Source organism: Pomacea canaliculata, linkage group LG13 (genome assembly GCF_003073045.1).
Source record: "Pomacea canaliculata isolate SZHN2017 linkage group LG13, ASM307304v1, whole genome shotgun sequence".
Lineage (NCBI taxonomy): Eukaryota > Metazoa > Mollusca > Gastropoda > Architaenioglossa > Ampullariidae > Pomacea > Pomacea canaliculata.
Genome location: NC_037602.1, coordinates 15,981,822 through 16,002,113, shown reverse-complemented (window position 1 = coordinate 16,002,113; position 20,292 = coordinate 15,981,822). Strand labels below are relative to the sequence as shown.

At 36.0% G+C, this 20,292-nt stretch overlaps 2 protein-coding genes across 3 annotated transcripts; one reads left to right on the top strand and one right to left on the bottom strand.

The window, feature by feature from the left end:
• On the bottom strand, positions 1–4,639 carry LOC112553875 (MIP18 family protein galla-1-like). Its single transcript, XM_025221348.1, has 5 exons — positions 4,429–4,639; positions 3,573–3,737; positions 3,232–3,281; positions 2,504–2,549; positions 1–1,453 (listed from the first exon to the last, which is right to left on the bottom strand). Exons 1-5 carry the CDS (start codon positions 4,511–4,513, stop codon positions 1,353–1,355), a joined length of 447 nt encoding a protein of 148 aa, XP_025077133.1. The 5' UTR covers positions 4,514–4,639; the 3' UTR covers positions 1–1,352.
• A 747-nt stretch (positions 4,640–5,386) lies between these two features.
• Positions 5,387–20,045, top strand: LOC112553873 (lon protease homolog, mitochondrial-like). 2 transcript variants are annotated; one of them, XM_025221346.1, is made up of 22 exons: positions 5,387–6,099; positions 6,551–6,639; positions 6,985–7,104; positions 7,647–7,693; positions 8,279–8,502; positions 9,192–9,253; positions 9,484–9,554; positions 10,270–10,328; positions 10,980–11,063; positions 11,662–11,793; positions 12,171–12,259; positions 13,123–13,261; positions 13,864–13,986; positions 14,245–14,300; positions 14,544–14,631; positions 15,045–15,167; positions 15,413–15,529; positions 16,152–16,292; positions 16,528–16,693; positions 17,583–17,815; positions 18,099–18,263; positions 18,803–20,045. In XM_025221346.1, the coding sequence occupies exons 1-22, from the start codon at positions 5,416–5,418 to the stop codon at positions 18,950–18,952; spliced, it is 3,162 nt and encodes a 1,053-aa protein (XP_025077131.1). In that variant the 5' UTR covers positions 5,387–5,415; the 3' UTR covers positions 18,953–20,045. The 2 variants fall into 2 exon arrangements, with proteins under 2 accessions (XP_025077131.1, XP_025077130.1); XM_025221345.1 differs by lacking the exons at positions 18,099–18,263; positions 18,803–20,045 and having other exon boundaries at positions 17,602–17,765.
• The last annotated feature ends 247 nt before the right edge of the window (positions 20,046–20,292 follow it).

The following is a 20,292-nucleotide window of genomic DNA, read 5'->3' as shown; positions in this document are numbered from 1 at the left end:
GAGGTTCCATCCTTTTATTGAAAAAATAGCAACAATCAACTGTATAAACGAAATTGGCTGTTGTTTTCTTGTGGAGGATGAGTGATCACTTTTTAGCACAGCATAGTCATGATCTGTGTCCAATATATTAGCATCCAGTTTCGCGGCCGCCATATTGTAGAGACGCAGTTTGTGCTGTAGACTCGGTAGAGTATGAACCCTATTGTACATCCCTAGAAAGATGCATTGTATTTTTCTGCTGTTTTCGTATTTTTACGTTGAATCTTAACCATCTTATAGAGTGGTAAATTTTCCTTTACAAAGTCTTAATGCAGTAAAATTGGCATTATTTGCTCCGTGGTGCACGAAAGTGCTATTAAAATACATTTCTAGCGGTCCGGTGGCCCAACGGTTAGCAGCTGTCACCAATTACAGTGAGGACTTGCTGCCCTGGGTTCAGATCTCGTCTCGGGAATGCTGTTCTTTTTACTGCATGTAGTATCTGTAACAGGCCAGGCTGCTTTGCCCTGATGTAATCTTAGGTAATACGGTATAATACCAGCCCCTTCTTCTTACAAAACAGCTTTCATACACTTCTCACTTAAGTCAGCGTAAAAGAATCATTTGCTGGACAGGGTGCTAACAGTAATTATTCTAGCTACAAACTGTTCACTGCTCCCAAGAAAACCTCAACCAAGCTTCATCTTGCCTCATTCTTCTCCTAAAAACAGTTACCTGGAATTTTGCACATAACTTCTTCTTCCGACTAGGAAATTCTTGACAAAATGCTTAATTTAAAAAAAAAATTATCTATTTTAATAGGTAGTAAAAAAAAAGCTGAACACAAAGTACCATCACAGCCTTAAAAAAAGGTAACATTTTAGAAAGAAAATTTGTACATAAACGACTTACTGATTTGACCAAAAGGTAAACACAAATAAGTTTTACAACTAAGCATCACAAAGTGCAGCTGTATACTTATGTCTTCAAAAGTCTCTCACTGAAACACCTATAAACACAGTTCTGCTATTGAATATAAAAGCATGCACTCCAGACTCCATCAATTGTGCAATAATCAAATTCTACAAATCTGTAATAACGACTGATCCATCTGTACATATACTATAAATCACACACATGAACTGTTCAAAATGATAAAAAAATAATTGCCCAATATGGACCACACTGTGTTACTCATTCAGCCAGATCATGTGTACAGCATAAAAGAATGATTTTTTGGAGCACAAATTTCCCACCACAAAGGGAAGACAAAATATAATCAATTTTGCTGTCTGGGTCTGATCAATACTGCAACAACTGTTTTCCGTTAATTGAGTTTTCTTTTATCAAGAATATGTTAACTTGCCAAGATGTCAGCTTTCTCTATCAGCTATGCATCTTTCCACTATATCCCGAAGGTTTGGATTTTCCATAGCTGCAAAGATTCGCTCCTTGTCATTGATCTGTTTGTTAACTGCCCATAAAGAAAAAGAGATAGAAGTGAATCCATTTGATAAATGAATAATATAGTGCATGGCGATGGAAATCTCACTAAAGATATAGTAATCAATATTGAATATTACCTATATAAGTTATATTAATAAACTGGATCTTGCAGGCAACAGTGTCAGTAAATATATCACTAGTGTCCAGTGAGTTAATGCTGACTACAAGTTCAGAAAGACAATAAATGGCAAGAACAAATCAATATGGCTTTCTTTGTCCCAGAGGGTCATTTGGAAGCAGCTCACAGTAATAAATAAACAACTCCACCAAGATAACCATACATGACTAATCCTTGATTTCTATCTTTTCTTTGTCCTTTCTGCCCCTTTTTCATGGTGTCTGTGAGAACACAACGATATAAGGGAGGTAACCATACATGGAGCTAAACGACTCATTAACTCCCATTATATGTAAGGTGAAGGTCCTTAACAATAGTGGTGAGCAGATAAAGGGCAAATTATGTTAGCAACACTCAAGAAAAAAATGATACCGTGTGTGAATTTAAGTATACATACTAAGAGCTTTTCTTTCTAGGAAGCTCTTGATAAAGAAAATATTACACAATAAGTTTCATACTCAGTTGTGAACCTCATGTGCATATAGTATTAAAGCACGAACTTCAATGTGCTTCACAAGAGAAGGGCTAATACACAAAGTAAGACACAAAATGCACATAACATACATACAGGCTAAGTACAATATATGTCAGCAAATAAATGGAGAGGGGCACACCAAATGACAAGACAAAAAATCCTGTTGATGAAGAATGTGAAGTGCAGGTTCTGGGTTGTATATAATGATGTAAGCTTTAACAGCATAGTATTCCAGCTGGTGAATTTTTTAAGGTTTCAAACCTTCTACCACCACCACCCTGCCACAATTCCCACTTCCCTTAATGAGAAAACTAGGCAGAAAACTTTCCTATCAAATAATTAAATATGTTCACCTGCATAACTACTCTCACAATAAGACAATAATTTTTATTTAAAACAATAATGTTTATTTATTATAAACTTACTTTCATCTGCAGTTGCATGGGAGCCCTCTTTGATGAAAATGTCAATCTTCAGAATAATAACAAAAATAAAAATAAGAAAAAAGATTTCAATGACCAGTAACATCATTCTAAAGAGTATCAGTACCAAATAAGTTTGAAATGAACTATTTATTGCTGTAGATGGCACAAAGAAACAATGTTATTGTCTACGCATATAAAACATTTCATATATCTCAAACAAACCACTGAAAAATTATATAAATTCTATCTTGTATATATGTGACCATTCTTCTTAATCCTGAAAAATATTATTCAGTATTGCAGACTAAAAACTAAGACTATTGGCACAAAGGCCAGTACTATATTTTCTAAACACTGTGCTTGTTGCACCTTTTGCAAAGCTTTTCTTCAAAAAAATATAGCAACACAGGCTATCATTGGGGATGTCTGTTTAAGAAAAAAAAAATCTATTTTGGGATGGAATTTTTTATCATTATCTTCACATCAGTAAAAAATCATCATTTTACTGAAATTCCTGCCCCTGCTTCTGAAAAAAATCTCTAATACCAATTAAATACATTTGACAGGCTTATCTCCTGGGAGTTTCACTCTTCCTAATACTGTAAAATTTTCAACAGGTGAAAAGACTTTCATATTAAATAAATAGGCCACTTTAATCTTCTACACAAATATAGAAAACAATCTGAATGGTAAGCAGCCATATTTCCCGATCTTGCTATTTTTCTTACCTTGTGTTTTTCTGGGAGCATTTTGTTTAACTTTCTTCGTATGGTTAAGCCTAGAAAAAGAAAAGATCACAGAAAGTCGTAACCATTACAGCATATTACAACCGATAGCACTACTATTAATAACTTTCCTGAAGCACCATATTTTAATATAAATTACTAGTAATTTTGCATAATCAGATTTCTGTGAGAGTGCTATGTGCCTGCTTCACTAACAAAAACAATGCAGATATGTCTCTACAACCTATTTTTCTATTTTCCAAGAGGCTTAACTGCTTTAGCCTAGCACAAAAGTAAGCAATAATATCTTACACTATTAGGACATAGCTACTCGACAATCTTACCAATTAATGATGCCAAAGAGCAATGTGGTACAGTGGGCACAAATTCAATCCTTATCACCTTCTGTCCTGAAGGTAGCTGGGAAACAGTAACACCTTCTTCTGATACCACATTTAGTTCTTCTAAGGTTTCAGACTTTTCTGGATCTTGTACATCTCGAATAATATCTGCAAGACACCTGAATATGTTTCAAACATTTCTGTCTTAAATTAGAAATAAATAAAACAAACACATATATATATAGAGTCAAAACTATGTCACTTCCCTGCAAAAATAAATGTATAAGTGCAACGAAAGATAAAAGTGTAAAACGTCCCATGTCCTAAAAGGCATAGATCCCCATGCTTAGGCCATATGACATCAAAGATGGCACACACTCTTCGTCTTCCGTACAGTCTTTCACGAAAAATCAACTACTTGTTGGAAAGATATTAACAAGCAGGGCAGAGAGTCTTATGTCACCATTAATTGCTTCAAATGACTTCTAGCAATCCTAATGAAATGAATACAAAATTATATTTGAAAGGTAATTTATAAAATAATTTCATTTTTATCTTTTGTTTTCTTGTCCGAGATGTTCCGTATATCTTCATCTTACTTATTTTTGTTAGCAGAAGCGATTGTCCTCTGACACTGCATGCACGTTTGGTTGTAAGCAATAAAACAAAGCTTTTCTAACGGGGATAACGCTTGAAAATCATGAGATTCGATTTACCTCGCACAACAATGAGTTACGCAGCCATGACTGCAGTAATGTTGTCAACTTAACTGTTAAATACGAATAAATTGCAAACTACGGTTAAACCACGAATTCGTATTATACGGTTCAAATTAAAAGGCATTATCGAGGTCACCCACCATAAACAGTTTCTCCTAACTGTTTCAGTACAAGCGACGTATCCGAAGCTTCTTCGTGTTCACTGGAGTACACAGCAGCTGACATGATCTGAATTACTATATAATATAGATATATATCTCTGCACGTATAGTCTCTGTAAGTGTAAGTCTGTGGTAAATGTGATAAGTTCTGCAATAGTCGTGGTAGCTTTTGCCGTTTCTTCAACAGGAGTAGCCGTTCTTTTTTTTTCGTGTCTGCATAAAGGCAGTGTCTAGCTATTGTCAACCACATAAAATCTTTATTTACGATAGAAACCAAATAAGTTATGCTTTTTAAAATATATTAATAAACATAAAATTATTATTAATATAAAATAAAGAAAAGAAATTGAAATACTGCATTACTACAAAAAAAAGGCGTTAAAATAACGAGAGGAAAAATTAGATTATGTACTAAGACGGGAGTAGATAGCCAATTTGAAAGTTTTTTTTTAAACTAATTACTTATATCTGGTATCTTTGACACGTCCAAGGTGGTGCAGTAATTATTACATACATGTACATGTTCCTTGTTATAGTAATGGGTGGGAGGCAGCTGTAAAGCTTTCAAAGGTTTTGATATAGATGTTGTAGAAGTCTTGTTTTGAACTGGATTTCGTTTGCTGGAGGTGTGAAGGACGGGTGTTCAATAAAACTCTAAATTAATATTTCATTGTCGAATTGATAAATAAGTCGATTCTTGCTATGGGTGTCTTGAGTTTGAGGAACAATTATCATTTCGGAGGAAAACAGTGTAGAAAGTCTACGAAGCATTTTTGCCTGTCATTATTATTAACCGGAGCTGGTTCCTTCTATTACTTACAGTAAAAAATAGACAATAGTAATATAACGGAAAATAAAGTAAACATGTATCGTCATAAAGGAAAATGAATCTATCCCTATTTGGTTCGTTTTAATTTAGGGCTAGCTCTGCATGCTACCTTATGTAACTTATGCAGAAAGAACGACATGGCGGCTTTGTTGCGTTGTAGAAACACGTGCGTAACAAAACACATTAATTCGGTATCTTCACTTCTAAATCTTGGGAAGGAAGGATGCTGGACATCATCTCAGATTAATGATAGACTCTTACAGAGGGTTAACAGATGTTTGAAGTGTGTAAAGTCTCATTCACTTTCGTCTGTGCATGGGAGGCTCTTTCATCATCCGTCGGCTGCTACTTCAAAAACCGAACGATGCCATCTCTTATCCAAACAATACGCTACAAACGCGAAAAACTGTCGACGTTCTCAGAAAACAACAGAATCAGGAAAACCTTTACGTTTATATTTCACCCAGTATTCTAAAAATAGATTGTTCCCGTCTTCATCTCGGATTGACATCGTTTCTTCGTCTTCTTCGACTGTAAACAATCAACAACCGTTCATCCAAACACGGTATTTTAGCACACGCACTGGTGGAAGTGGGGAGCAGGGTTCAGGTGAAGGAGGTGGAAGTGAAGACGGAGCGTCGTCTGCACCTCCTGAGAACAAAGAAGACGGGGCTGGGGAAGGTCAAAGTGTCCCCGCACAAACTTTTATCCCCCTCATGGGAGCACTGACAGCAATGACGGTGCCAGAATTTTTCCCCCGCGTTCCTGTCATCGCAATAAATCGTAATCCCGTCTTTCCAAGATTCATCAAAATGCTCGAGGTTTTTTCTACTTTTTATTCTTATTGAGAAACACATTTGGGCTCATAAATGCCCAGAACATATTAAAAATTTATTAAAAACAAATTTATGTAGACATTTTTGGTTATCATCTGACAACGTGTAGACGTTTTATGTTGTCATCAGAGAAGCAATATACTCGCTAGTGACATAAAAGGGATAAAGTGGTTTATACAGTTGAAACTAGTCCCAAGTATTTTTATTTTAAACCTAGCATCTCTGACAACATCCTGCTTTAAAATTTGTGCATTTTCAGTTTCAGGTTTCTCTTTCCAAAGACAAATATTACTGTATTTTTTTAGAAACTCTTCTCAGTTGAACTGTTTTACAAAATTTTTAAACTTTGTGTAATGTTCAAGACATTTTCTTCAAACTGGTAATTCAGCCTGAAGTAAGAAGCTAGAAATAAACTACATAATTATTACCTTCACAGATCAGCGATCCCAACCTGATGAATCTCTTGAGAAGGAAAGTGCAGCTGAGTCAGCCATATGCTGGAGTTTTTCTTAAAAAGGATGAGATGTAAGGAGATAGGAATCAGTTCAATATTTTTGGTTTTTAAAAGAGTGCTTACAGAATTTCAGAATTGAATAGTTTCATTATTATAAATACATGTACGTGTATAGTATTGATTGACTACAGAATGTAAAACCTGTTCAGTTTCCTTTTATATTGTGTGATGACTGTTATTGAAATGGTGTCATACTGCCCATGTTTGATAGTGTCTTGGGTTATAATAAGAAGGCATGCTATTTCTGCAAGTAAATAACTTAATAAGAATCTCCTATTTTCACATAGCTACAGTAGTAGATAGTTGCCATGGGTACTCAGTCTGTACATGTCAGTGGATGATGCCTTTTGTAACAGGAATGAAAAGGAGGTGGTAGACAGCTTGGATGACATCTACAGAGTGGGCACATTTGTGCAAATTACAGAAATGCAGGATTTAGGGGACAGGCTTCGTATGCTTGTTATGGCACATCGCAGGTATGCTTTTCATTTTAGCTCTGGATAAATTTGGTTGATAATAATAGCCCATTATTTGTTGTACAACTTCTGCTGTTCATGTTGTTTGTTACATAAATGGATTGGTGCTTAGAGTATGTTGTAGAAGAGGGCTTTCAAGTACATGTTTATTGTTGTTATTATTTATAATAGAAATTAGTGTTATCTTGATAAGGACTATTTTCTTACTCACACAGGCAAAAATAGCATTAGATCTTTGAGATTAAGTTGTTTGCTTTGAACATTTTATCTATTTCAGTTGTTTTGTTGATGCTTTATTCCTAATCAGTTTTAGAGATTGTTTTGTTTTATTATTTTATCTTATTATTTACTATTGAATTTGATAACTTTGTTTTCAGCAACTATATATTATTTCATTCTCTAATCTGTAGTTCTGTATGTAAATAACTAGAAAAATGGTATCTAATAATATGTAATCTGATAATGCTGGAAGACTGATCTTTGTAATTTTAATGTTAAATGCCTTAAATCTATTAAATACTTATCGTTTGTTTATGCTTCAGGATCAGGATAACTGATTTGGTATTGGTCGATGAACCAGAGGCAGATGGTGAGTTACATGGGTGGCTTCACCCTAGTGATTGCTTATCTTTCATTTACAGAATCGGAATGTGCATCTAGAAGTAAGGTACCATTTTGTGTAATTTTTCTGTTTTATGTAGATCAGGATGGAATCAGGTTCTTCCAAATTTCCAAATCATGGGACATAACATCTAAATGTATAACCAGGAATGCAATTTATGAAAAATAAAGGCTGATATAAGAAAAGTTTTGGGGGTTTTTGTGGTGTTTAATTGTGGAATTTTTTTAAAATTTTATTTTATAGCAGAAAGTAGATTTCTGGAAGAGTAGACAAAGAGTTTGATTTATATATACATGCTTTTGTCCCTTTGTGTTGCTTTATTCTCCTGACATTAATGGATAAACTAAAAATATTAAAAATTCATTTTAAAATTATAAAAATAGCTATTGTCTGCAAAGGGCTTTTGCTGCAGTCTTCACTTATAGATACATTAATGCACCTAGTTAAAATCATAAAGCCACATTTTTCGCCAACCTTGCCATAAAGATTTCTGTCGTACACATGGGTGTGAGCTAACTGATGCATTCTACGAAGCCAGTACATTAATTGCAGCTGCCAGTGCTATCAGTAGCCCAGAAGATGGGGACACGAAACAAAAAAGGAGGGGCAGACGAAAAAATGGACGGAAGGCCTCAGACATGCTAGAAGAGAAATCTTCTGAAGAGAAACCTGAAGCACCATCTGAGGAAGGAGGGAGACAAGTTTTCACGCAAGTGTTGATGGTGAACACTGAAAATGTGACTAATGAACCATTTGAAAGCACCAATGAAGTAAAGGTGAGATGTCACATTTTTATTTTCAAAAGGAAAACATGGTCATAGAGGACTAAAGAGTACAATACCTACACAAAAGTGTGCACAACATGGACATCTAATATTAAAATATACTTATATTGTGTCATTTCTCAGCCCTTTGGCAAGCTCATGGCGCTTTACAAATAATTATAAAAAACTGTAATCAAGGCTGTAAATGCACCACAGATCCAGTCGTTAGAACAGATCACATAGGTGAAAATCATATTTTGCTATTCAAAGGGTAGCCTGCAGGATGCCTTTTTGATCTACTGATAAAACACTTTCCATACAACTCCAACCTGTCAACGTCCTTCATGCGCTGCAGATCCATTTACGTATTTATATCATTTTGATCTGGTGCTTTATGCATTGTCAAACACTACTGTGATGTTCTGCAGTAAATGATATCATGGAAGACATCTAATTTAGAAAATGAAGTAAGCAAGTGTGGGTGTACTTTCAGGCCTTCAGGCCAATAACCACCAGGCTATCCACTGTTTTCAAAGCACCAAACAGGATTTGCCACAAAACACGAAAGTTATTTCATTCAGGAGATAACATACAAGACAGACTCTAAATGAAGTGTTGCATGCTTACTATTTTGGAAATGAATCTTTTCTTTCTTTTAAATCATACTTGAATAATAAAATTAAATATCTGTATGTTATCAGGCCCTGACATCAGAAGTTGTTAAAACCATCAGAGACATCATTGCTATGAATCCACTGTACAGGTCAGTAGATGGGAAAAACATGTTCTTTACAGTGACATTTCTGTTATTATGTTTCAGAGGGGTTTTTTATGGTGTGCCTGTCCATTTTTTGTAATATGCATAATGGTATTTCAAGAAAGCTGCCCACATATCAAGGACAGTCCACAATATTTAATGAGAATTCTGATGTAGACAAGCTTGATTAAGTAAGATGCTGTTATAAGGTGTGAACTTTGAACGGAATGTTTCAGAGAGAACCTTGCACAGATCATCCAGGCAGGACAGAGAGTGATTGACAACCCTGTATACATTAGCGACCTAGGTGACTTTTCCTTTTTAACTAGTGCCAGTTGTTTCCGGCTTCTGTGTCCTATTAATTGAAAATGTTAATTTGATTTTTATGTCATGTGTCTCTACAGTTTTAGTATGGAAAATTCTTTGTGGTAGATGGTTATCAGCAATGTCTGTAGCAGCTTATCTGTACTGAAAGTGCATGTTATGGTCTGATGTGTTTCAAGATTGTGCATGAATTTCATTAAGATGACAGTGAGGTCATATCTAGTGGCATAAGAAAGAGAAGTGTTAAATTTTGAGCTGATGTCAACACATTTAAAGATGGGCATATCGGGATTGTATCAGCTTACTGCCATACATAGGTGGTCAGCTGTATCCAAGCTTAACTCACCAAGCACTAAGCCCCTGTGGGCCTTGATAATTGTCTTCTTTTGTTTTTTTTTGTTTGTTGGTGGCCTTTCTGGGCTTCACCACTCCTCTTTACACTTTGCCCACTCTTTTACATATTGTTTACTTCTTGTGTTGACTTTTTAAAGAATGTTATGGTTATATCACTTTGGAGGTTTTGTCCATAAACTTTTAAAGTTAAGATTACTTTTTGTTGCTGTGATATAGCCTTAGCTGTTGGCACAGAATTAAACACAAACAAACAAAACCAAGCGTTAACGTGTACAGTATAAATAATAAGTTTTAAGATTACTTATGTTCTCATGTTGTTCCTTTTGATACTTCACCGAGTACAGGCGCAGCATTGACAGCTGGAGAGCAGTATGAACTACAGCAGGTGCTAGAGGAGACAAATGTAGGTGTCAATGTGTTTGTGTGTTTGGGGGTAGAGGTGGCTCATGACTATTATGTTTAGTGGCTGCATTTGTCCTCTTCATATTTTGTTTTTCTGATGTTGATTTTTTTTTTTCTTTTCTTTTTTTGGAAAAAGGGGTTATAAAATTTTTTGTTGCTGCTTTTGTCAGTTTTGATCAAATACATTGTTTTAGTTTTCAGTATTTCTTTACAATTTTACTTGTGAGTTTACCATGATAAATGGCTGTAGAGAGGAATAAAATTAGCATTTTCTTTATGGCTATAATATTAGATTTCGTGAAGCAAATATCAGTTTGAAATTCATTTTTGCAAATAGGGGCCTCATGCACAGTACACTACAAGCTCTAGCAGGATAGCTAACATTCAGAAGTCTGCAAAGCTCTTATAAAATACTAGGAGCTTAGCAGATTAGTCATAAGCCATGCAGAAAATACCCTGGCAGCAAATAGCTTACCTGGTCCCAGAAATATATGTCACCGCACTAGGGGGTATTTGCTGCATGATAGTGACATTTTTTGCTGAAGTATCAACAGACTTGGAGCGAATATTAGGTCAACAATTGTTGATAGAGCCAGCATGTGAACAGACAAGGTGCATTTTTAAATCTGTATGTGTCTGTGTGTGTGTGCAGATTCCAAAGCGATTAATGCTTGCTCTGTCCTTGCTGAAGAAGGAATATGAACTCAGCAAACTGCAACAACGCATTGGGAAAGAGGTGAGATGTTTCTGATATTTTCAATATTATTTGTTTTGGTTATTTGCCATAGGACAGATATTTTGTTTTATGTAAAAGCAGATTTCCCCAACAAATCTTATTTTAAAATAAATGTAATAATTATATATTTTTTCTGGTGTCAGTTAACCTTTGAAACAACACAAGCTTGAACTACATAGGTCCATGTATATGCAGATAACAAGTATTTTTTTGAGTTTTGCAAAATTCTGATAAAACTCGCTGAAGAAAAAGTTAGGTATGTCTTAGGCTTAGTCAGCAATAAGTTGATAGTAGTTGAGTTTTTATAAATTCAACGGTTAAAGACGGATTTTCAACTGCATAAGGATCAAGCCCCTCTAACCCCTATGTGGTTCAATGGTGTACTATATTTTTTGCTGTTTAAACTGGTCATCATATTGCCAGCTTTGCCCTTGAAAGATGTATTTGTCTATGAGTGTATAAACGTGTGTATTACTACTCTCTCATCATATATTTTAGGTCAAATTTACATTTTTTTAATGGAGGGGGGTCTTAGCACAATATTTTGACCAATAATAACCTTTGATGATTACCCTTTCTAATATCATTAACCTACTAGGTGGAAGACAAGGTAAAAAAGCAGCACCGCGAATACATCCTGCGAGAACAGCTCAAGATTATAAAGAAAGAGCTGGGACTGGAAAAGGATGATAAGGATGCAATTGAAGAAAAGTTCCGTTCCAGACTAAAGGTTAGTATTTAAGGTTTACATCCTTACAACAGTGTGAATGTTCATTAACATAAATGGTGCTTTTTTAAATTAAGCATTTTGTATATGAAAACTTTTTGGGCATGGGGATTTTTTACAATATGACAAGTTATTTTCACTTTGTTTGAAGTAAACATGATATCACCATGTATTATTAAGGTTAATATGGTAAACTGAAATTTTACTTTGATTTTCTAAACTTAAGCATAGATTTTAATGATTGTTAAGAATCTCTTTAATCTTATATATTAACAAAAGAGCATGATTTACAGAGCACTTTTTAAAAAGTTTTTAGGCGCTTAACTACCTTGTAAAGGAAAGTCGTTTGATGTTATTTGAAAATTTGCATTCCATATTAGGACCTCACTGTGCCCAAGCATGTCATGGACGTTATTGATGAAGAGCTGAACAAATTGTCTTACTTGGAAAGCCACTCTTCTGAGTTCAAGTAAGCATTACAGTCAGAGTGTGTGTGGAAACATCGTAGGTAGTGTTACAAAATGGACTTGGCTGTACTTGTCTCGGTTCCCACCCCCACTGAACATTTTTTTAGGGGGGGGGGGGATAAAAAGAGATAATTAGGCATGGAAATTAAAGGGATGCCTAGACGATATATTACAATTTAATAATGCCTAATTGAGATACAGTACCTCTTTTCTGGATCCACCAAGCTCGATTTGCCTTTAGTGATGCATTTCAGCATCAATACAACCCTGTTTTCCATGAGGTGGACTTTGCCAAACCACACTTGCTGACCAAGCAGTATATTTGGGGTAACAAGACTGATGGAATCTTCTTCAGATGCAGAATGTGTGGACCCTTTCTGTTAATAGAATGTACCAAAGGTAGAGTCAGAGTGCCGCCCAACAGAGGTCATAATATTGACTAGAACTACATTCCAAAGGAAGTCTTGGCTAGCAGCCACTATCCTTGCCTCATCTTCAAACCATGGAGATGCTGAAGGGGATAGCTGTTCATAAGCATTCTTAATGACAGTCTTAATCCAAAAGGACAAGGTCTGGGCAGAGACACACCTAAGGTCTCGCCAAAGAGGGAGGGACAACTGGTACTTGTAGTGACCAAGAAGATAATACAAAAATAGCATGCACTGTGTTGGCATGATTATGATTTTGCAACTTAGCAGTTCTCATCTTTGTCAGCAAGACATTTTGCACTGTCTGGAGTAAATTATTGTATGCTTGAATAAATAATTATTTGGATAATTTAGATGTTTGTGATATAAAGTAGGTTTTTAAGGGTTTTTCTGGTTTTTTTTTGCAACTTTGAAATGCATGGGTATTTTGCTGGCAGTGTTACACGGAACTATCTTGACTGGCTGACAACATTACCATGGGGACGCAATAGTGAGGAGACACTGGACTTGGCTAGAGCACGTCAAGTGCTGGATGAAGATCATTATGGCTTGGAGGATGTGAAAAAACGCATCCTGGTTGGTAACATGTTACATTAATAAAATGTCCTGGTCTCCAGAGTACCCAAAGAAATTTTTTATCACAGATTCTTTGGTCTACATGTTTAGATTTATCCCATCAGGAGCTATTTTTTTCATTTTGAAAGAAGATAGGGTTTTAGTCTAAGATTTAAGACTTTTGTTATTCTACTAGTTTTTGATTTTAGTTTCTGGTTTGTTGTTGGCTTTTATAATTTTGCTTAATGTAATGTTACTCTCTCACACCTTGATATGGGCTTAGCGTAAAACACAAACAAATCTCATTTCTCCACTCCCTCTCACACACATAAGCATGTTATTGATGAAAAGGGGCATCAAATTTTTTGTCTTATGATGCTTTTCAGGAAAAAATTATAGAAACCAACATCCACCTCGTTCCAACCACTTTGTTCAGTGAAGCTATTCTTTTCAAAATTTTTTTTTTTCAGAATCTACCTGCAAACAAATTGTCCACTTTTGCTAAGGTATTCTGGTTTTAGGAGTCCATTAATTGGACATTCCCTTTGAAGCTGATATCTTGTTAGAAGATATGAACTGGTGTCTGCTAGAAGAGATGACAATCATTTGCCTCTGTTTTTCAGGAATTCATTGCAGTGAGTAAACTAAAGGGACACACTCAGGGGAAAATCCTGTGTTTTTATGGACCTCCAGGTGTTGGAAAGACCAGCATTGCCAAGTCTATTGCCCGTGCCCTCAACAGAGAGGTAATAATCTGATAAGTCTGCTACTTTGTTGTACATATTGATTTCACACCAGGAAGTGAAATATCCCTTGAAACAATACTTTTCAAACTTTCTCAATGTGAATTTCTTAGATTACAATAATACCCTGTAGGGGTGGTGATTGTTTCTAGATTTAGCAGTAAAACGAAACATAGTCTTTTATCCCCATTGAATATAAATGTTATATATCAAATGATTTTTTTTAAACATTAGTCTTATTACTTATTGTCTTGTTAACAGTATTTCCGATTCAGTGTTGGTGGCATGACCGACGTTGCAGAAATAAAGGGACACAGGTAACATTTGAGATTGTTCTTTGAAAATATGTTTATCGTTAAGAAACTAAATGCAAGTTTTGACTGTGTTGTTTTAAAACACATTTCCCTTAAAGCAAAAAGATGGCAGGGGCTTCATTTGCAATCTTGTACATTTTTATGGTTATAATAAGTTGCATGCATTTTATGTTTGCTTAAAAACATGGAGAAAATGATCGCTGATTCTTCCTTATGATGTTCATTTTTTAAATTGTTCTTGTGCAGGCGCACCTATGTTGGTGCTATGCCAGGGAAGCTGATACAGTGTCTCAAGAAGACTAAGACAGAGAATCCTCTTGTACTCATTGATGAGGTGAGTTACTTTTGTACTCATTGATAAGGTGAATTACTCTTGCCCAGTGAAGGTTTCTTTTTACTGGAGGCAAAGGTGAGGGTGGTCCTTTGACCATGATAGCAATGTGTTAGAGATCCCACCTTTTTCAAGGCTGGCATTTGTGAGGGTAGCACCCATCTCACTCACTGCCTTCTCAAGCTTTTAGGAGTCAAGTGCCACAGCCAAGTGAAATGGAGTATCGAATTGGCTAATGTTCTTGCCACATGGTTTGAGCAATGCTTGCTCGGCTATCAGCTTCCTTTTTAACTTTAAGTATGAAGCAGAAAATCAGCACAGTATGCTCAGTCATTCTGGCTTATATTTTGAGTTAAGCCTATGGAAACTGAGATGACTTGATCAGAATTTACCAGAGGTTCTCTTGTATGTGTTAGGTGGACAAGCTAGGCCGTGGCTACCAAGGTGATCCTGCCTCTGCACTTTTGGAGCTACTTGACCCAGAACAGAATGCTAACTTCCTTGACCATTATCTTGATGTTACAGTTGACCTCTCAAAGGTATGTCTAGAATTTGCCATGTTTGTCATTTTTCAAAGAGTTGGACCTACCTAATCTTTCATTAAATGAACATTCTTCTTTTGTTTGCATGGTGTCTTCTTTCCTTTTTTATAAAAAAATGTAAATGATACAGCTACTGTGTGATTTGGCATTCTCTAAAAGCTTAAACATATATTTTTGTTCTGATTAAACCTTAAAGTATTGAAGAAAATCTGCAGTGACTTCTTTTCTTTATCTTGTGCCAGGTTCTTTTCATTTGTACAGCCAATGTGGTGGACACTATACCAGAACCATTGCGAGATCGTATGGAAATGATCGATATATCTGGCTATGTGGCTGAGGAAAAATTAAACATTGCAAAGGTAATTGTGGAAACTGGGTTTACCTTGTATTTCACAAACACTATCACTTCTGGCATTATTCATAGATATGCATTTAGATTAAGATATTTTGCAATGAAATGGTCTTCTTTGCTGAAAAGTATGCCTGTAAAAAGAGCATTCAGTGAGGTAAAATTAATGACACTACACTTGTTGAGTTTTCATGTTTGTGCAGTTAGTAAGAAAATGGTTAAATTGTTATAAAATCACCTTCAGGTCTTCATTGTTTTATGCAACAAACTTTTGCCTTTGACTTGCTGTTTATCTTTGAAAAAGGGAATAGAGAAAATGGTTTTTGTTATACTACTTAGTCTCTTGGTGTTTTATACTATAACTTGGCTATAGTTAGTTATTTAATGCCTGCTGTGTTTTAGCTTGAAACAAAGGTATTAACTAATTTGATTTTTTATTATTGTCATCGACATAGCCATAGCATAGTGATAACCTTCATTATGATATGTGTCACATGAAATGCTGCACATCATTATTGCTTACTAAAGAGCTTTATAAATACTGGTATTTCATTAAAGATAACTAATGTAGATGACATATCCAAACAAAACGTTCAGCTTAATGAGATAGAAAATGCTTATATAACTTGCAGATGTACCTGGTGCCTCAAGCACTTACACACACTGGGGTGTCAAAAGACCATGTCTCTGTCACTGACGACGCTTTGCACTCGCTTATTAGGTCATACTGCAGAGAAAGTGGTGTTCGAAACCTGCAGAAGCACATAGAGAAGGTAAAAATTAACCTTGTTTTTGTTGTCTTGTGTGAACTTTTCTCTTAGCTGAAGAATGGGCAGGGAGGTGCCATGTTATGTTGACCAAAACAGAACAGTTCTAACCTGACACAGGTGCTCACTGCATGTACATGGAAATATCTATCAGTTTTTTTTCCTTGCAATAGAGACCTTCCATTCTGCTTTTGGCTTCATAAACAACTGTGATTTTGACCATAATTGCTGTGTTTTGCAGATCTACCGCAAAGCAGCACTTAAGATTGTTAGTGAGTCTATAACTGACATTAGAGTGGACACCCTCAACCTGCAGGAGTTTGTGGGTAAACCATTATTCTCACATGACCGCATGTATGATTTTACACCACCTGGTGTCATTGCTGGCCTGGCTTGGACCTCAATGGGTAAGAAAATATCTTCAAACATTCTTAAAAGTAGTTATACTGGACAGGGCTTGTAACAAAGAAACACAGTAGTAGCACATTACGAATTCAGGCTACACTAAGTAGATGCCTCTCATCTCTTTTCTTTTTTTTTCCCTGCTCCGAATTATACATATATGTGTGTGTCATCTGTGGGCCCATTGACCAGCATATACCCCCATATTCGAACACTTTTGGTTCGCACTCGACATCTTTTAGCTGAGCATAGGGCATCCCGACATTGCAGGTTTTATTTGTGTGTAAATCTTTAGTCACTTTCTGAATATATTTTGTTTTTGTTTTTCTGTTTTTTTGTGGGGGGGGAAATGGGGATTGTGATTTTTGGGTTTTTTTTTTAATGTAATGAAGCATGTTTAAGTTCCTAGGCATCTTGCCTTGACTTATGCCTCCTGTTTTTTGTCTTAAAGACTAACCTGAATGCAAAGTGATTTTCAAATGAGGTTAGTTCATTAAAAGATACCATATAATATACCAAAATCAGAGCAAAACATTTTGTTGCATTTGCAAGATGCAAGCCTTAAAATATTACAGTTTTCTTCTGGGTTTTGGACATCACGAAGATCAGCTTGCTGATTAAGCAATAAATCATCAGCATATGCTCTAAAGCTCTCATGTCACCTGCAGGCCACAGAAATATTGGAAATATGAATTTAGGTCAATCCATTTGTGCTGCTCTTAAATATTACATCACTAGACATTTTTGGAACAAATTAATAAAGCTGTGTATTCTGTTAACTTGAACTTAATTCATGTTCCACTTGGGTTTGGCTTTTAATCTTTTCGTGCTTGTTCTGTCTTCCTGACCCAGGCATTTTCTCCCTACCACTGCTTACTGGCTGTGATATTTCAGCTTCCAACTCTGTTTACAGGTGGATCACACTGTACATAGAGACTGCCTTAAAAAAGCCCTTCGAAAGAAGTGACAAAAATGAACCTGGCTCCATAGAAATCACAGGTAACCTTGGTAATGTTATGAAGGAGAGTGCTCATCTGGCATACAGCTTTGCCAGGGCTTATATGGCACGACATCATCCTGACAACCAGATCCTTCAGCATGCTCAAATTCATCTGCATATTCCTGAGGTGAGTGTGCAAAACTACAGGTGCATGACTGTTGGAACAAAGAAGACATGATCTCTTAATAAGATCATTCTGTGTCAGGGAAGTTAATTGCAGCATGCATAAATACATGTGAGCATGCAAAAATATAGGCAAGCGTGAATAAATACAGATTCGGACTGTTGGGAACAAAGACGTTAAAATCGCCCATTAAGATGCATTTTGTCGGAAACTGGCATCCATCATAGATTTTATTTGTCATTTAATCTTGAAATGGATGTCATGGGTCAACTCCTGTTTTGAACAGGGTGCCACACCGAAAGATGGCCCCAGTGCAGGCTGTACTATTGCCACTGCACTTATGTCCTTGGCCTTGGATCGCCCAGCTCGTCAAAACCTTGCCATGACAGGAGAGGTGTCCCTCACTGGAAAAGTACTTCCTGTTGGAGGCATCAAGGAGAAAACGATTGCTGTGAGTTAACTTCCTCATTTTGTTTTTGTTGGCTTAAACTGTTTTTAGCTTCAGGTGGGAAAGAATGGTTCAACACAAGGGAGGGAGATGACGAGCACAGACAGTGCCTGGCTACTATAGTGGTCACTCTTTTCTAATTGCTTTTATCTGGCTGGACAAGTACCCTCATCTCCCTCTGCCAGGATCTTATCCATTCTTCACTGCCATATGATGAAAGTTTCGCCTTTAATTTCAGCATGGTATGAAATAATGATTCATGGAAAATACAATGCTTTGTGAAATCTTACCTGTGGAATAAAAAGATTGGGCAACTTAGCATTGGGTAGAAAATTCAAATAATTTTTTTTCTTCGTGTAAATTATTAAACTAAAGAGCAGAATAGGATACATTGATCTTAAAGTTGACTTTAACTCCTACTTAGTTAACCTTAGACCTAACTCCTGAAATTTCAGTTTTTACTCAGCCACTGGGTGGACATAGTTTCTGGCTGTACATTTGTGAGTGAACTGTAAAGAGTTAAATTTTTCTACTCTGTGCAGGCCAAGCGAGCAGGTATTAATTTCATTATCATGCCTGAGGAGAACCGAAAAGATTTTGCTGATTTGCCCAGCTTCATCACAGAGGGTTTGTCCGTGCATTTTGTGGACAACTATGAGGATGTCTTCTCCTTGTCCTTAAATGACAAATGAATGCTTCATAGAGGGGGCAGGAGTCTGCAATAAACATGAAGATCTGGTATCTACAGATTTGTTATTCTAAGTATCATTCATATTTATAAGCCAGATAGCTAACTGTAATTACAATGGTGGGCTATGCTCCATCACAATTCAATATTCCCATTCTTAATTCCTGATTACTCTCTACACATGACCTTAGTATGGTCATCCATGTTCTGTGCTTCTTTGCCTTGTACATACTGCTTCTCACAAAAATAATTTTGTCTCCCATGCTCATCTTTATCCTGCACAAACAAAAGGTTGTGTCAGTGATTTTATTGGTCATTACTGGTGGCAGTTGTCTGCTTGGGATTTCCTGAAAGGAATTTGAGAAGCCCATATAGGAATGCAGAGTCAACTGCAATATCAACTTATTAAAAGCCACTACCATAAATGCTTACACCCACATTTTGTTTTCACTCCTAATCTCTGCCAATTTTTAAATCATAGAAAGGACAAAGGATCATCCATAAACAACTATTTTTTTAAAAACGCAGAGTAGTGCATTGCTAGTTTGTTACAGTTTTTAAAACACATTCTCATCTAACAATGAAGTCTGAGAAGAAATGTTATAATTTTTGAACCTCAGTATAATTTTGTTTTAATGATGTATTTAGAATTAGCCCGGTCTGGCATGAAAGTATCATTTATTGACATAAACATGTTCAGTCAACATTCAGAACATTTTACAGACAAGATATGACGATTTCTTAGGGCTAGTCTTGAAGTACATACAGGTTATGTTGTTTTTTTTTTTTTTTTTTTATATATATTAGATTTCAACAACTGTAAGCAGCTACAGAAATGAGTTTGTTGCTGGTGATGTTCAAAATATTCTGCATTTAACAGGACCATGACTGCAATCAAAACATGAGCCAACATAAATATTTATATTATAGCAAATTGCTGCTCGTTGCTGTTTTATATATCTGGCTGCTAGCAGGGTTGTTCAGTGCAAGCATTCACTAGAATCAGCACAACATATAACAACTGTGTGATTAAGGATGGATACTTGTAAAATGTGTGCAAAGTGAGAAAATAAAGAGAAAGAAGTTGATTGCTGATACGATTTTGTGTTCTTTCAGTCTTCTGTTGTCTACCAACAAGGTGCTGAGCTAGGTCTGTTGGCTTGTTCTTGGTGGAGGGTAAATGCACAGAAAGGTTGATAGGGTAGTGTGAACAGCGAAGTCTGACGCTAAAGTGTTCGTACATCTTGCAACAGTGCTAATTAATTTTCACAAAAACTTTTTCACCAACATTTCGGAATCAATGGCTGATGCTGCAACACTTTTCTCCAATCCTGGCAAAGATGT

Excerpts from the sequence above, each read along its gene's own strand:
- LOC112553875 (XM_025221348.1), bottom strand. The coding sequence starts at position 4,513 with ATGTCAGCTGCTGTGTACTCCAGTGAACACGAAGAAGCTTCGGATACG. Across the intron at positions 2,550-3,231 it reads TGCTCCCAGAAAAACACAAG|ATTGACATTTTCATCAAAGA; the intron begins GTAAGAAAAATA and ends ATTATTCTGAAG. Across the intron at positions 1,454-2,503 it reads CCATGCAACTGCAGATGAAA|TTAACAAACAGATCAATGAC; the intron begins GTAAGTTTATAA and ends CTTTATGGGCAG.
- LOC112553873 (XM_025221346.1), top strand. The coding sequence starts at position 5,416 with ATGGCGGCTTTGTTGCGTTGTAGAAACACGTGCGTAACAAAACACATT. Across the intron at positions 15,168-15,412 it reads TTACAGTTGACCTCTCAAAG|GTTCTTTTCATTTGTACAGC; the intron begins GTATGTCTAGAA and ends ATCTTGTGCCAG. Across the intron at positions 15,530-16,151 it reads AAAAATTAAACATTGCAAAG|ATGTACCTGGTGCCTCAAGC; the intron begins GTAATTGTGGAA and ends TATAACTTGCAG.